Below are 17,568 nucleotides of genomic sequence, written 5' to 3'. Positions count from 1 at the left end.
ACAAAGATGAGGGCTTATGTATTCAAAGGCCAAAAAGGAAAAAAAATGCCGTGAACTTAGCCAACCATTGTCTCATTTTAAGATAGTTCTGTCAAGAAATGATTTTCGTGGTATTTTGGTCTGTTCTTTGCTTTAGGCTTTATCTGGAGTAATAAGACAGCACAGGAAGTAAAGGGAAAGAGAGCCACAAACAGTGATGGGTTCTTCTTTCAACATTTGTAGAGAGCTTGCTTTGTAGTCTGAGCTGAAGATACAAGGACCTGTAAGAAGTGATGATTCCCTGGATTCTGCAAATACTGCCCCTTACCTGTAGCCAGGGCAAAGTGGATGGGAGCCAGGGCCTTTTACCATGTCATTACAATATTTCCACTCAAGCTCTGAACAAGATGAAAGTACTTCTGCTGTGTGATGGCTGTGACTGTCACTACCTGTGGTTTATTTTTCTGTCGCAAGAAAAGGCAAATGTTCCCTTATCTGTTTGACAGGATGACATGAAATACTGTAAAATAATGTTCTGAAATATTTTGGACTTTTTAGAACATAGGTTATATGTAAGCTCAGATATAAGTAACATATCAAAACAAACTAAATAAATTGGCTGAAAGAGCTAATTTGGTGTCTCTGTAATGTTAATGAAGTGCTTATTAGTCATATGCCCAGCAAAAATTATTCATTGACTTTATCATTTATTTTTCCATGTGTTAACTAGATACACCATTTAGATGAAAGTAGTTAACTGTGATTGATTTTTATTTATTTCTGAAACCTGTTGTATTTATGAGACAGTTATTTGAAGTGGAAAATCTGGTCCAGGCTTTCAGTGAGTCAGATGCAAAGATCTCTCTCAATCTGTTGCTCTTCTCTTTGGTTTATTTTGCCTCCCTAGCTGACATACCAAATACATACACATGCTATTTCCTTCTAATTTAAAACGCTGGTTTGTATCCCACCAAAATAATTAGGGAGTGATTTTTAACCTCCTTTGTAGCAGAATGTTTATTTAGTTTATCCTTAGAGATTTGCAAAACTTCTTATCAAAGTTACGGTTTATAATTTCTTAATTCTCAAAAGTAATCTAAATTATCTCATCTTTATTTGCTTATTTAACAAATTATCAGTTTAAAATGCTACCCTTACAGGTTCGAAGGTAATTTTTCAGATATGATAGAATGGGAATTTAAAGCGCCTTTTTAAAAGTTACAACTTTCTCAAATGAATCTCATACTGGATATTAACACTATTTATATCCCTCCACTCATAAAGACTCCTGCATATTTGTAACTTGAGTATTTTGAATTTGGATTTTTTTAAACTTTGCTTTTTTTTTTCCCCCTTTTGCAGTGACAGTATTTTTAAATTCATTGACACCCAAATTCTATGTGGCACTTACAGGAACATCTTCTTTGATATCAGGACTAATATTTGTAAGTAGTTTCCATTTCCTTCATGATTTGGTATTTATCTAAAGATCAAATATCGGGGAATCCCTGGGTGGCTCAGTGGTTTAGCACCTGCCTTCGGCCCAGGGCGTGATCCTGGAGTCCCGGGATTGAGTCCCACATCGGGCTCCCTTCATGGAGCCTGCTTCTTCCTCTGCCTGTGTCTCTGCCTCTCTCTCTCTCTCTCTCCCTCTCCCTCTCTCTCTCTCTCTGTCTTTCATTAATAAATAAAATCTTTAAAAAAATTTTTTTAAATAAAATAAAGATCAAATATCTTTATAGTTACCATAATTACACATACTTAAAGATTAGCATTCTCAATATGTGTTCAGAATTTGAAAAAAACACTGCATCTTCCTCTCCACTTTGAGAGACTGGCAGTATTTATTTGTATATGGAATACTATTGCATCCTGGAAAGGGTAAGGATTGGAGGTGGGTTCCCAACTAAATGCTTGCAGGGCCCAGTTTAGTAACGAAAGTGAATAAAATAGGCAGAGTGTAAAAATTAAATTCCTTTTTTACATTTAGGACTGGCTAGTCTGAATAACGCATGCTCCTTCTGGAAAGGGATAAAGCTAGTTGTTGCCATATAGATTTGCAAACCACTGTTATGAGATCTTCCAATTTTTTATATGATTTTGAAAGAATCTGGATGCAAGAAGTTTTTATATAAAAGTCTCTCATCATTTTAATCTGGGCAACATCGGGCAGACTAAAAATTTGTGTCTTGAATTCAGCTAATAGGTTGCCAGTTATCTTCTCTGGAGTGTTTAAGAGCAGAGTATTAGAGCCAAGCTAACCATCACTTTATTTATTTATTTTCTAACTGTGAGAAGGAAATTTTTTTTAATTGAAATATAGCTGACATACAGTATTAGTTTTCAGAACCATCACTTTGTGTGACTTTGAGCAAGTTAATTAACTTTTCTGAGCTTTAATTTCCTCTTCTATAAGAGACAGTATGACAGTATGAGCTTCATAGGATTATGAAGACCAAATGAGATAATGTGTATAAGAGCTTTACATGGTAGCTAGCTCAGAGCACTTAATGAATTTTGGCCATTATTATTCTGGAAGTCTTATAATGAAATTTGTTTAACCTCAATTCAGCTTTTCCTTGTCTTAATTGAGTGAGCTATCATTTTCAATTAAGAAATTAAAAAAATATATATATACATATATCTCTATTAACTAGTACTAGTATTTCTTAGTATGCTGCTACAGTATAAAAATCTTAGGAAGTATGACCTGCATGACCAATGTTTGTGTGTGTGTGTGTGTGTGTGTGCGCGCTTCTTTTCTCATCTCTAGATGGTGCTCTTCTATTATAGTAGAAATAATGGCATTTGTATTAGAGTGTTTTTTGTTTGTGTTTTTTTTCTTTTTTTTTTTTTTAAATAGGGACTAATACTTGGCCATTTCGTTAAAGTGAAATACTAGACAAGATAGGGATTTTCTCTTGACTTAGAAAGAATTACTGAGGAATTTAGGATGAAAACTATGTGGTAATATAGTTCAATTAGTTAAAATTTACTGATTATAAAGCCCATTCATAGTTAAGCATATTTTAATATATTTAGTCAATAGCATGTAGAAATCTAAATAAAGAGAATGATCTATCTTTAAATAACTGATGAGTGGAAAAAGCATTAGTCTCAGAACCAGAAGATGTAGTTTTGAGTCTTGACTCTGCCACCTTACGATCTGATAACTTTGGGCAAGTCACATAAATTTTCTGAGTCTTAATTTCCTCATTTGTAAGAAGGAGAAAAGCTTACACATATATATGTATAAAACACAGCATGTGTAATATATAAAATAGTTCTTCACATTTGTTACTGTTTTTAAACTAGAGTTTTAAATTTACAATAATTAAGAAATTCATATTGTAATAGCATTGTATGGTGATGGTATGTACACTTGTGGTGAGCATAGCATAATGTGTAAAGAAGTCAAATCACTGTATTTTACACCCGAAACTAATGTAATTGAGGATCAACTATACTCAAAAAAACTTTTTAAAAAGTAAATTAGGCTCAGTAAGAGATTAACAACAGTAGCCAATAATAAAATAGAGTTGTTATAACAATATACTGTAAAGAAATTTAGAAAATTCAAGTAGTGTTTTAAAGGTTAAACTGTGTCATGGCCCTTACAATATCGGTGAGTTTTTATTAGCAAAAGTTATTATGTTTATAATTTTTTTTTACTCCCTGAAATAAGGAAGCTAGCTATACTCTTTGTGTTACTTCTATCTGAAGGGGTAGGGGACAGAGTGCTTGGGAGCTTGAAAAAAGCAATGAAGCCAGTTGTTTAGCTAATTATTACAAGTGAAAAGATTACTTTGAAAGGAAAACTCAGTGGGAATCCAGTGGGAATGCATATAATACTGCTTTCTGTTCTGTTTAGTCAGGAAAGATTCCCTAAGTATCTGTCATTTAAGCTGAAACCCAGAAGAGCCAGGCAAAGGTAGTTGAGAATGCTACTGTCCAAATATGAAACATTCATAGGCTAGAGAGCTTTCTTTCTTTCTTTCTTTCTTTCCTTCCTTCCTTCCTTTCTTCCTTCCTTCCTTCCTTCTTTCTTTCTTTTCTTTCTTCTTTCTTTCTTTCTTTCTCTTTCTTTCTTTCTTTCTTTCTTTCTTTCTTTCTTTCTTTCTCTCTTTTCCTTTCTTTCTTTCTTTCCTTTTTTTCTTTCTTTCCTTTTTTTCTTTCTTTCCTTTTTTTCTTTTTTTCTTTCCCAACATGGGGGTAGTGAAACCTGGAGATCAAGAGTCGCACACTGTACTGACTGAACCAGCCAGACACTCCCACAGAGCATCTTTTGATTCATCTTTCATAACAGTGATAAACCATGAAAACATAAAGGAGTGAATATCCTGATTTTTAAATGTTTCAATATGAGAATCAACCTTTTAACCTACATTAATTACACTGCCAAATATTGGAGTAATACTTCATTATTCAGAAGACACTTAGAGGGTATCCCTGGGTGGCTCAGCAATTTAGCGCCTGCCTTCGGCCCAGGGCGTGATCCTGGAGTCCCGGGATCTAGTCCCACATCAAGCTCCCTGCACGGAGCCTGCTTCTCTCTCTGCCTGTGTCTCTGCCTCCTTCTCTCTGTGTCTCTCATGAATAAATAAATAAAATCTTAAAAAAACAACCCCCCCCCCCAAAAAAAAAAAAAGGTACTTAGGATTCTTAACCATGTTTGATAGACAGGACTTTGGGGTCTGAGAGGCTAGAGATGGAGTGACTTAACTCAGAGCACACAGGTGGACTGGGAGCCAAATGTGGGTTCTCTAACTCTAGTCCAGTGGTTAATCCACCATGCTAGTTGTTTCAAAACTGTTTTTCTTCTAATTATGCTACAGATGGAATAAAATGACAATGTAACATAACAGAGTTCACTTATTTACAGATTAAATGCTCTTGCTGGTTTTTTGTTTAAGTAATCTCTATACCCAATGTGGAGCTCAAACTCACAACCCAGAAACCAGCAGTCCCATGCTCTCTACCGACTGAGCCAGCCAGGTTCCCCTGTTTCTTGTTGTTGTTTAAATGTTTAATTTACAGATATATTTCTTCTATTTTTGCCTAAGGTTGTCTAAATTTTATAGCAAAGCTATAAAAAATGATTTTATTTTTGCCTGGCATGTGTTATTGGGGAAATCTTTTGTTTCTCTCTCTCTCTTTTTTTTTTTTTTTTGGAAGGCGAATACATTTAAAACACTGAATTAAATGGGAACATCTTGAAAGAATGTTAATTTGATCTCATATATCTTCTGATAGTTCTATTTCTAGTTAAGCATTTTTTTTTGTTTGTCATAGATATTTGAATGGTGGTACTTCCATAAGCATGGCACATCTTTTATCGAACAAGTATCTGTGAGCCATTTACGACCACTGATGGGAGGAACAGAAAGCAGCATTTCAGAGCCAGGTTCTCCTTCTAGCAACAGAGAAAGTGAAACCAGCAGACAGAATTTGTCAGGTGACTAATACGTTTTCAGAGCTGTATAGTTAAGATTATGTTTGTGTGGGGGAGATAGAAAACTCACAACATAGAGGTTTGTCTTTCATGTAAATATAGGTAATCTGCAGCTGATATAGAAAGCAATGATCATCAGTGACTCAGTCTCTCATTTTGTTAGCCTCCCATCCCCAAGTGAATTTTTTCCTTGTGGTCCAAGATAGTTGCTCTGGTTTATGCCATCATATCCACATTGCAATCAGCAGGAAGGAGACTAGCCAGTAGTCTTTCTTTCCCACAGCAGCCAAGGATACTTCTCAGTGTGTTATATATTCTTTTCTCAACCCCACAGCAGCCAAGGATACTTCTCAGTGTGTTACATACTATTTCAGTTTGCTTCCTACTGGTCAGACCTCTGCCACATGGCCATAAGTACCTATAAGAGAAGCTAGAAATTGTAACTATTTTCTCAGCATACATATGCTCAGCTAATAACTGGGAGATCTTATTAGGTAAAGGAGAGAACAGAGACAGCCATTTCTGCCAACATCACAAAGGTAGGAAATACACTTTTTATTCTCAACATATTTATAAAGCCATCAAAATCTCACTTATTCATATATAAATACCCCATTGTCACACTAATTGTAGGCTTTTCTTCTATATGTATCCAGTAATACAAGGTAGATATTATTAATGATGTGCAATTAGGAAAGTAAAAATTTGAAGGCCAGATAGAAGTGATATTTTTGGACTAATTAATTTAATATCAGCTAAATTCATATAGTAATAATGCAAATGACTTAATTACATAGAGTGCCATAATGTCTTGTTGGTTCAGTAAACCTAACCACTAGAATTCTATTAGTTTAGTAGAAAAATACTGCCACATCTTTTTAGATGTGGTTGGGAAAAATCTCTAAGAAAATGCCATTTAAGCTGAGCCCTGAAGCATGAGTGGTTGTTGACCAATAATAGTAGGGATGGAATTAGCAGCCATTCAAGAGTACAGAAAGGAATAATGGTACTTTTCCTACCCCTTTTCTTTTCTCCTCTTTCATAAAATAATTACAGAACTCCTGAGAATAAGACATATTAAGGTGAATATGACATAGATCTGTCTTCAACAACCTAGTTTAGTATGTAAATAATTATTACGACAATAATGCATTATATGGTCTTATTCCCTATTGTGAGATTGAGTATATTATTGCATACGGAGAGTGAAGACACTCCTTATCCTGCACTCTAGCCTAACTGGACTGTGTGATTTTTATGACACTTCCTCTCCTTAGAATGTTCTTTATCTGACAACCTTTTACTCATGATTTTATAATGATTTTACCAATTTTGTTTAAATGTCACCTCCTTTCTAAAGCCTTTTCTGATTTCCCCAGAGAAAAATTAATCACTTTCTTTTTTCTTCTCTTGAAACAAAATATATCTCTTTATTTATTCATTCATTCATTCATTCATTCATTCATTCATTCATGAGAGACACAGAGAGAGAGAGATAGGCAGAGACACAGGCAGAGGGAGAGGCAGGCTCCATGCAGGGAGCCTGACGTGGAACTCATCCCGGGTCTTCAGGATCACGGCCTGGCCTGAACGCAGCACTAAACCGCTGAGCCACCTGGGCTGCCCACAAAATATATCTCTACTATAGCACGTATCACACAGTATAGGTGGTAGTTTACATGACTGACTCTCATGTAACATTTCATTCATTTAAACAAGTTAGTTCCAAATGCCGTGCTAAGCTCCAAGAATACAAAAATGCACTTGATCTTAGCCAAAAGGCCGAGAAGCCATCCAAGGATACAAAAATGAACAAAGTTGTAAGAGCTCATATTTTATTTATTTATTTTTATTTAGTTATTCATGAGACAGAGAGAGAGAGAGAGAGAGAGAGAGGCAGAGACACAGGCAGAGGGAGAAGCAGGCTCCATGCAGGGAGCCCAACTTGGGACTCGATCCCAGGTCTCCAGGATCACACCCCGGGCTGAAGGTGGCGCTAAACCACTGAGCCACCCGGGCTGCCCAAGGGCTCATATTTTAAAGGGAGAAACTAAAAACTAAATGGATAATCACATTGTGATATGTTAAGTGCTATAAGTGAATTATGAACTAAATGCTATAGAAATAGAAATAGGAGAATAATTAGAGTTAGTTGTATGCTGTGTGACAGCAGGAGTGATCCAGACCTTAGTCATCTTTGTGTTATTTGGCTAGCACTATGCATAGCATACAGTGACTATATAATAAATGTTGGTGAAATTAAGATTTAACTGCGGTTGATTAAGCTAACTCATTTCACTTTTTTCCCCCTTTGTGTTTTAGAATGCAAGGTATGGAGAAACCCTCTAAATCTTTTCAGAGGAGCAGAATATAGGAGGTATTACATTTTACTTTCAGTTTAATTATAGCATTCGTTTTGGAGTACAAGTATTATGGAAACATTTGTTTTTTTAAACACATCACAACCCTTCTAGTTGGAGAAACTGATATATAATAAGGTGAAATGATTAGCCCAAGCTCTAGTTGGCAATATCTTCACTGTATTTACTTTTATAATCCTGAGAAAAATTGCTTCAAACCATATGTTTGTCATAATAGTAAGTATAAATTTGGCTCCTGGTTTTGGCAAAAAGCCTTTTCAGAGAATTCATGAGGTTAAGAAGTACAAATGTCAGCATATTCTTATGCATATATGCTCAATTTCAAAGTTTATTTGAGGACTCACTAGAAAATACCAATCTGAATGTGAATATGAACTCATTTGTGCAACAGTACAAGATACAGTAATTTTATATTGTATTTTATTTTTTAAAAAAAGATTTTTATTCATTTTAAGAGAGCAAGTGTGCGCATATGTGCATGGGGAGGGGCAGAGGCAGAGGCAGGGGGAGAGAATCTTAAGCTGACTCCATGCTGAGGGTGGAGCCCAGTGTGGGGCTTGATCTGGCAACCCTGAGATCATGACCTGAGCTGAAATGAAGAGTTGGTTGTTCAACTAACTGAGCCACCTAGATGTGCCCCTTGTATTTTATATTGCCTTTTGCTAGCCACATTACTGTTTCCATTTCTCTTCTGGTTTTAACCCTAGATGAGAAAACAGCTTTTGACATTTAAGCCAAGGATACTTAATGAGGGCTGTGTTTTACCTGGAGGTAGATTGGGACATGTTATTTAATTCACTGAACAAGAAACGTTAGGTGTCTACTATGTACAGCCACTGTGCAAAATGATGGGGATACAGGATCGAGCAATAATCCCTGTGCTTAAGGACTTGATAGTGTAGGATAGTAATATCCTGGGAAGGGACAGTTAGGTTTTTATGAGAAATACCTTTAGTCTGTATTAAGGGATTCTGAAAGAAACAAGTCCTTGAACTTGTCACTTCATTTGTTGAAATAAAAATCTTTTAGGCTATTTCTTATTGTATTACAGTGTTTACTTCACACAGATATATAAAAGAACTATCTTAATACCAGGAATTTATATTTCTTTTTGAAGGGTTAGTTTCTCTTAATATAAAAGTCTCAATTGCATTGATAATCTATGTGTGGTTTTAGAAAGCTTGAAGTCCTATTGTAGTCAATCAACCTTTAGCAATTGTACAGAGCTCTGGTATGTAATTTCATTTGTTAGATTCATTTCAGGCTCTACTTTATGGCCCAATTTTTGCTTTTACTGAGTCTTTTTTATTTTCTTCTAATTAAGCTCATTAATAATGTGTATTATATTTTTTAACTCCTTTAAATCATTTTGGGAATAATGTAGATTTTTAATAAATAGCTTTTTACGAGTTTGAAATATGTAGCAAAACTATGCTAATTGAACAAGGATCTACTTTTTCTTTATGATAATTTCTCACAAAATAGCTTAAAAACTTAAACAATGCAGCTTATTCTATTAAATTAAAGTCTTTTATCATATACATATAAAATACTTACAATGTGCTTTTAAAATGCTTTTTTTGGACTTCAAAATGTATGCATATTCATTGTAGAAAATTGAAAAATGAAGAGATATATCAAAAAGAAGGTAAAAAAAATAATAAAGTAAAATCACCTTTCCTAGCACCAAGTGATATCTGCTATTAGTATATTCATCCAGTATCCCTTCTATATGCATGTATAAAAACAAAACTGGGCATCATTATGTGTATATAATTTTATTTATTTATTTATTTATTTATTTATTTATTTATTTATTTAAGATTTTTGTTTATTCAGGAGAGACACAGAGACAGAGACATAGGCAGAGGGAGAAGTGGGCTCCCTGAAGGGAACCTGATGTGGGACTCTATCCCAGGACCCTAGGATCATGCCCTGAGCCAAAGGCAGACACTCAACTGCTAAGCCACCCAGGTGCCCCTATTGATTTATTTTTAAAGATTTATTTATTCATGAGAGACTCAGAGAGAGAGGCAGAGACACAAGCAGAGGGAGAAGTAGCCTCCATGCAGGGAGCCCGATGTGGGATTTGATCCTGGGGTATGGGATCACGCCCTGAGCTGAAGGCAGACACTCAACCACTGAGTCACCTAGGTGTCCCTGTATATAATTTTAGATCCTTTTTTTTTTAACGCAAAGTATGAATTTTCCACAGAATTTCTTCATACATGAATTGCTTTTTTTTTTTTTTTAGAAGGGGGAACAGAGAGGCAAAGAGAGGGGGAGAGAGAGAATCATAAGCAGATGCTCCACTGGGTGTGGATGCTGACAGGGGGTTCAGTCCCAGGACCCTGAGATTATGACCTGAGACCAAATCAAGAGTCAGATGCTTAAAGCCAACTGAGCCACCCAGGTGCCTCTTCATACATGAAATTTCTTCAAAAACATGATTTTTAATGGTTGTACTCTATTCTGTTATATGGAGGTACCATACCTTTTTTTTTTTTTTTTTTTAAGATTTCATTTATTCATGAGAGAGAGAGGCAGAGACACAGGCAGAGGGAGAAGCAGGCTCCATGCAGGGAGCCCCACGTGGGACTCAGTCCCCGGTCTCCAGGATCACACCCTGGGCTGAAGGCAGCGCTAAACCGCTGAGCCACCGGGGCTGCCTGGAGGTACCATACCTTACCTACTGCTCCCTGTCTGGGTCACAGATTATGTTTCTTTTTTTTTTTTTTTTTTCCACAGATTATGTTTCACAGTCAACATTTACACTAGAGGGGTATCATTATATATAAATATTTAGCCTATGATATTAAATGACGATTATTTCCTTAGGGCTGGTTTGTAGTACTGAGATTAGTTTTTTTTATTTTTCCTCTGTGCTTTAATATATATTTTTTTATTATGGAGATTTTCAAAAATTACAAAGTAGAGAGAATGGTATAATAGAATTCCACATACCCATCCCCTAGTTAGATATTTCTAAGACTCCTAATATATATTATCTAAGTGATTTTTGGAAAGAGAAATGTAAATGTCAACTTACATTTATACCAGCATTATATGTGAGTCCATATTCCACCTCATCCTCAACAACATATATTTACCATTTGACAGATGAGAAGTAAAAATTTGTTAATTTAATTCACTATTTGTTAATTACAAATGAGATTAATGACCTTTATTTTTTTATTTTATTTTATTTTATTTTTTTGATTAATGACCTTTAAAATGTACTTGTCAGTTTGTTAACTTGCTGTTAATTTTTGTGGGTTTGAGGGGGATATGAAAGTTTAAGTTTCTAATTTAGTAAAATCAGGAAAAAGTTTCTATTTGCTTCATGCTTTTAAAGCCCTTTACCATTTTGACATCTAGTAAAAGTCCACCTATGTTTTCTTCTATTTTCTTGTAGTTTTACTTTTAATAATTCTAATTCACTGAGAATTTAAGTATATTTTTTTAATAAGGTAGGTATCTAAGTCAAATTGTTTTATCCCTTCATATCTAATTTAGAAGCACTAATCTGCTCTTTTCCCTTTTGATTTTTGATGTTTTATTGTCATGCTCTAAGTAGTTTATATAGGTTATCTCCTGTTTTTCTGATAAAAAGCTGAAATTGATAATTATAATCTGATAATCCTGAAATAGAATTTGTAGCAGTATCTTTTTGCACTTTAGTATCTGTTATAGCAGGTAGATGCTCTCTCATGTTCAATATACATATTTTCTGTGTTTTGGTAAAGATACACTTGGGTGACTGGTAAAGAGCCACTTACATACTATGACATGAATTTGTCAGCTCAGGATCATCAGACCTTTTTCACGTGTGACACGGACTTTTTACGTCCTTCAGACACAGGTATGTGTCATATCTGTTCATGGGGTAAACAGTGGTGATGAAAATTACCTTAAAATTTTTTTATAGTTACTTATACAAAGTTATTTGGCTTGAAGTTGTTTACATCATAGTTAAGAGACCCAGATTAGATTGAAACTAACTATGGAAAAAAAAGAAACTAATTATGAATGTTATTGCACTACCTATCCTTCTTATAAGAAGTTTATTTTATGAATGTATGAAATTGTTACTTTTATTACTGAAAAAACCTTTTAGATCAAGTACAATTGCTCATGCAGAAAACAGTATATCCAGTTTGGCCTGGGAAATTAACACATGCAATTATACATAAAAGAAGAAGACAAAGTAACAAAGTATAAACATGGGAGCATGGCATGTAGATTAAAATGGAGTATATTTTATCACTGCTTAGATGGAAAACCCTGGGAAGGCAAGAGCTGTGCACATGCCTTAAAGAGCATAGTTAAAAAAAAAGAAAAGAAAAAAAAAAAGAGGATAAAGAATGTACATAGTTCCTACATGGAATATTGTAATAATCAGGGCTCATTCTGTACAGAGTTTATTAGGGTACCATGTACACAAAGGTACTAATAAATATTACTGATACTAATAACAAAAAATGAAGTATATTTTATCCCAGTCATAAGCTAAAGGTGCATATAAAGTAGTGGAAGATCATAGAATTGTCTATGCTTAGGTCTCTTTAAGTCTTCTCTGTAGAAGACAGTATTGAGACTCTTAAATACATGATTAAAGACAGGGATCTTTATCACTATCCTTTTACTTTGAATGCCCTCTCATTTCTTATCTATCCTCCTACTTTCATGCTTCCTGCTTTTATCCTTAAAGATGCAAATTAAAGTCACATTCTGTAGGTACCCTTCTCTCAGAACTCCAGAGTGAAACACTTTCTTCTCTGCAGTACTGCAGTACTTAGTCCAAGGCTCACTGAAACAATTCTTGTTAATTTATTCAACCACAAACATTTACTTGTTAATTTTATCATGTTGCTTTAATGTTTATCTTCCCTAATAGGATGAGAAACTTTAAGAAAGCAGGGACTGTATTCTCATCATCTTTGAATTGTTATTATCTAAGAGCACATTGCCTGGCATGCTGTAAATATTAATATTTATTTTTTGGTGAAAGTATCAATGAATGACCTTGGTGTCACAGATGTCTTAAGCAATTTCACTAATAATAGCTAACACTTCTATAGGACTTACCATGCACCAAGCACTGTTCTAAGCAATTTATATGAAGTATGATTTAATCTTCCCAGTCATTTTATGAGATAGGTACTTTTATCAGCCTCAGAAATAAAGGAATGGAAAAAAGGAAGAAAGGAAGAAAAAGAGAAAGGGGAAAGAGAAAAAGAAAGAAAAGAAAAGAAGAAAAGAAAAGAAAAGAAATAGAGGCAAAAGGGAATCAAGTAACATGCCCTAAGTAACCTAGCTAATAAATGATAAAGCTGGATTTCAAATTCAGGTCTGACTTTTAACTCCGCTATATTACTACTACTTCACCATTACTACTACTTTAGTCACCATAGTGATAGGCAAAAGAAAATCACCACTAGGGGTCTGAAAAATAGCTTGTTTTTCAGCTTTGAAGTGAATTCTTTGTGATCTGTATCTATTGGACTAAATATACTAAGTGTGGGTGATAGCAGGAAATCCAAGGATCTTTGGAATGGTTACATAAAGGGTTTACTTGCAAATAGAAAAAGGAATAGTTTTATGTTTATATGCTTAGTGTTTATATTAATGGCAAAACTGTTGGATTGGGGAAATAACAGAAATGGAAATTAGTATGTTATGTTAACTTTAAGGACTAAAGTTGACCCTAAAGGTGACTCTAAAAATTAAGGGACCACTTCCTTATCACAAACAGAATTGCAGATATTGGTGAGCTTTTCAAATAGCAACCATGGCTGTCCACTAATGCCGTACTCTTATTTCTTTTTTAAAGATTTTATTTATTTATTTATTTATTTATTTATTTATTTATTTATGACAGAGAGAGAGAGAGAGAGAGAGAGAGAGGGGCAGAAAAACAGGCAGAGGGAGAAGCAGGCTCCATGCAGGGAGCCTGACGTGGGACTGGATCCCAGGTCTCCAGGATCACTCCCTGGGCTGAAGGCGGTACTAAACCGTTGAGCCACCAGGCTGCCCTAATGCTGTACTCTTAAAACATTTGTGTTCACATACCTCCTAAAGGAATTTTGAAAAACTATGTATCCCTTTCAAATATTTTTAACTTGACATCATAAGATTAAATTATTGCAAAGAATATGATTTTTAACATGTTGAAGGCTATTAAAAATGAAACTAGAATACCTTACATTTGAATGTATTTCAAGGAATCCAATGACTTGATACCCCCATTATCCACTGAAAAAGACATCAATTAATACTCTTTAGTCATAGTAAATTTTATGTAAGTCTTTTTTCTTCTTGAACTCATCCATTTCCCACCCCTATTTGATTTTATTATAATTATTATATACTTGAGAGCCTTTATCAATGTTTTTCCACAATAATTTTTTGGGGGTATAAGTTTTTTAGAATTTTAATTTCCTTTGATCATAAGGTTCTAAATGGTATCATGTACTTTAAACTTTAATTATATTTTTCTCAAATCCTTGGAACTATGTATTTGGCTATTTCAGCTGTGGAAAATGTCCTCCATATAACATAATTGACAGGGTAAGTTCTCATTTAATTCTGTCAACCAGATCAGACCAACTTTCTTTCTTTCTTTCTTTCTTTTTTTTTTTTTTTTCAGACCAACTTTCTGACAGAAAAGTCTGGCTTCAGTTTTCAGGTCAAACATGTTAACATGCATCCCTATGGCAACCATTTCTCTTCTGAATTTAGATTCTAAGATAGAAAGATAGATAACTCTTAGAGCTTTACCTAGAGCCTATCACTTGGCCAAAAGAAGATTCCACCCCCTTTATTATTCTATACTTGTGCCCCCTTTGCCTTGCTATGAGGGGACTTCCTGTTAGGAGCAGCACATTCTTTGATATAAGGGGGAAGGGATGCTGATAAATGGAACTAATAAAAATTGTTATCACTCCCTTTCCACACTACAATATACTTGAATTCAAAGCATCCAGGGGCCAGAATAATCTTATTTCTGATGTCACAGTTAAATAAAAGGAATTCCTATTGTAGATGCCTTGACAAAAAATGACTGCCCCCAGACCCAAACTTTGAATTGCCCTTTTGGCATTTGGAGACTTTTTACACTCTAGGGAATGCACCTTGGAAAGATTCAGGATGGATGAGAAGTGTTTTTTTCTGTAAAGTAGAAGAAGGGAATCTATTTTGGGGGCAGATGTTGAGTAGGAAAGGGAAACCAGTACACTGCATAAAACAATCAGAAGAACATTCTTCCAAGTAGATCAGTCCTTGGAAAGAGCAAATAAAAAAGTTGAGGCTTTATAAATTGGATCTCTTAAAACCACACATACTATTTTGGTCCTTCCAAAGTCTCATGTACTTCTAGAGGTATGCATAATTCCAGCTAAATACTGAGCTCAAGGACAGACTTTATCTGTAAATTGATCCATATTGATCTTTTCAGACACTTACATAAAGGTTAATGATTTATATCTGTAGTTTTGTAGTAAAAAATGTGTACATATGTGTGATGTGACAAATTTCTCTTGATTGTCATTAGTAACTAAGTTAGTAGATTCTATTCTCATCTTACTGATTTGTTTATTTAAGACAGAAAACAAACATATCTTTAGGGCCAGCCAGCAGTGTTCTGTTGTATGTTTTTTTTTTCCTTAAGATTTTATTTTTAAATAATCTCTATACTCAGTGTGGGGCTCAAACTCACAACCCTGAGATCAAGAGGTTCATGCTCTATTAACTGAGCTGGACAGGCGCCCCTGGCCAGTGGTGACTTTTGAATAATTTGTTTTCATGGTATTTTCTCTTCAACAGGTAAGAATCAGGAGATTTGACATTAAAACCTAGATTTACACTTTTTGAAAGTTGGAAAATATGGTAAAACTGGACCTGCGTGTACACCTTGCAAAAATCAGTTAGACCTGTGACTCCCTCCTTTAGATAGTGCACATACTTTTAGTTTACACATTTATGTTTTCTGCTTGGTCTTTGTAGGCATCTACATTTATAATCCCTGATCTTGGGATTGGTTGTTTTCTTTTCTGCTTATTAGGATATTGGAATTTTTAAAAAATATTTTATTTATTTATTCATGAGAGACAGAGGCAGGTTCCATGCAGGGAGCCTTGGGACTTGATCCCAGGACCCCGGGATCATGCCCTGAGCTCAAGGCAGACTCTCAACCAATGAGCCACCCAGGCATCCCAGGATATTGGAATATTATTTAACTTTAAAAAATAGATAGATTTGATTGAATTGTGTTATTTTTTTAAACATATCAAGAGCTCCTAAAGAGGACAGTTGAGCAGCTCTTTCTGCCCGTGAGTCTTTGATAAAACCACTTTTTTGCATCAGAAAAAAGAGGACAGTTGAATACTAAATCAGCATTTTCCTTTAACTTATTTCTAAGCCTTGTTTTAGAAAGAAATATAAGTTTTTCTTCTTGAAGTTTATTTCCCCTTTCCCCTTTGGCTTGGAACTGCATTGGTTTTGAAGATTAATCTTGAAAGTGTGGATAGAGCAGTTGAAAACCAAAGAATATAAATAAGAAAAAAATACATAAATCTGGATCAGATGACCTTACTAGAAATAAAAGAAATGGAAATGAAGGTGTTATAGTTTCCATGCATTAAATAAGCAAAGATTGATACCACTCAGTGTTGCTAAGTAAGGAAATAGTCACTCTTCTCCAATGCCTGAAAGAATGTAAATTAATAGTCTTATTAAGAAGAGTTTGGGAGGTTATCCAAAATCTTTTAAAAGATGCATACATTCTAATCAACCATTCTACTTCTAGAAAGAAATTATTAAGTCAAGTATGCAAAAGTAGATGTTGAAAGATGGTTATTATAGCATCCCTATAATTAGCAAACAATTTGATGTATCTTAATAATGTAAGAGAATTGCTTAAATAAATTCTGAGAGATACTTAATATACTAGAATACCAAATAACCATTTAAAATGTTGATGAGGGGCAGCCCGGGTGGCGCAGTGGTTTAGTGCTGTGGGGTATGATCCTTGGAGACCCAGGATCGAGTCCCACATGGGGTTCCCTGCATGGAGCCTGCTTCTCCCTCTGCCTGTGTCTCTGCCTCTCTCTCTCTCTCTCTCTCTCTCTCTCTGTGTCTCTCGTGAATAAATAAATAAAATCTTTAAAATAAATAAATAAATAAATAAAATGTTGATGAGGGGGATCCCTGGGTGGCGCAGCCGTTTGGAGCCTGCCTTTGGCCCAGGGTGCGATCCTGGAGACCCGGGATCGAATCCCATGTCGGGCTCCCGGTGCATGGAGCCTGCTTCTCCCTCTGCCTGTGTCTCTGCCTCTCTCTCTCTCTTTCTCTCTCTCTCTGTGTGTGACTATCATAAATAAATAAAAAATTAAACAAAAAAAATATTTAAAATGTTGATGAAAATTTCAGTCTCCAGATTTGACTTTAAATATCATGTAACTTAAAGAAGAAAGCCCCATCATTAAAATTGGCAAGTCTAATATTATTCTTTAGTTTTCTGCAACTTTTAATGTTTGAGCAAAACCCTATTCATTACCTGGTTATTATCAGATGGTTGCTGACTTGCATCAATTTGTCAAGTTCAGGAAGCATTTACTGTCAGACAGCTGGTGACATGTTTGATATGAGAAATGTATTTTTGTTACACAAGTAGAATATATTGTCTTCTTTTCTAAGCCAAGACTAATATTTTGTTTCCAAAGGAAAACTCAAACATTTTCCACATTATTCTTGCTG

At 34.9% G+C, this 17,568-nt stretch overlaps 1 protein-coding gene across 6 annotated transcripts in view; it reads left to right on the top strand.

Moving 5' to 3' along the window:
• ST7L (suppression of tumorigenicity 7 like) overlaps positions 1-17,568 on the top strand; it is a 141,365-nt gene that overhangs the window by 648 nt on the left and 123,149 nt on the right. For 4 of the 6 annotated variants that reach the window (XM_025983323.2, XM_072766495.1, XM_072766493.1 and 1 more), the window contains exons 2-5: positions 1,342-1,424; positions 5,272-5,434; positions 7,754-7,808; positions 11,559-11,674. In XM_025983323.2, the coding sequence (XP_025839108.2) occupies positions 1,342-1,424; positions 5,272-5,434; positions 7,754-7,808; positions 11,559-11,674 (417 nt within the window). Of the gene's footprint in view, positions 1-1,341; positions 1,425-5,271; positions 5,435-7,753; positions 7,809-10,348; positions 10,488-11,558; positions 11,675-17,568 lie in introns of those variants that run through there. The other 2 variants (XM_025983324.2, XM_025983325.2) reach the window with 2 other exon arrangements.

Source organism: Vulpes vulpes, chromosome 8 (assembly GCF_048418805.1).
Source record: "Vulpes vulpes isolate BD-2025 chromosome 8, VulVul3, whole genome shotgun sequence".
In the NCBI taxonomy this organism is placed as follows: domain Eukaryota; kingdom Metazoa; phylum Chordata; class Mammalia; order Carnivora; family Canidae; genus Vulpes; species Vulpes vulpes.
The sequence above is the reverse complement of the archived record's forward strand: the minus strand, read 5'-3'. Positions and strand labels throughout refer to the sequence as shown.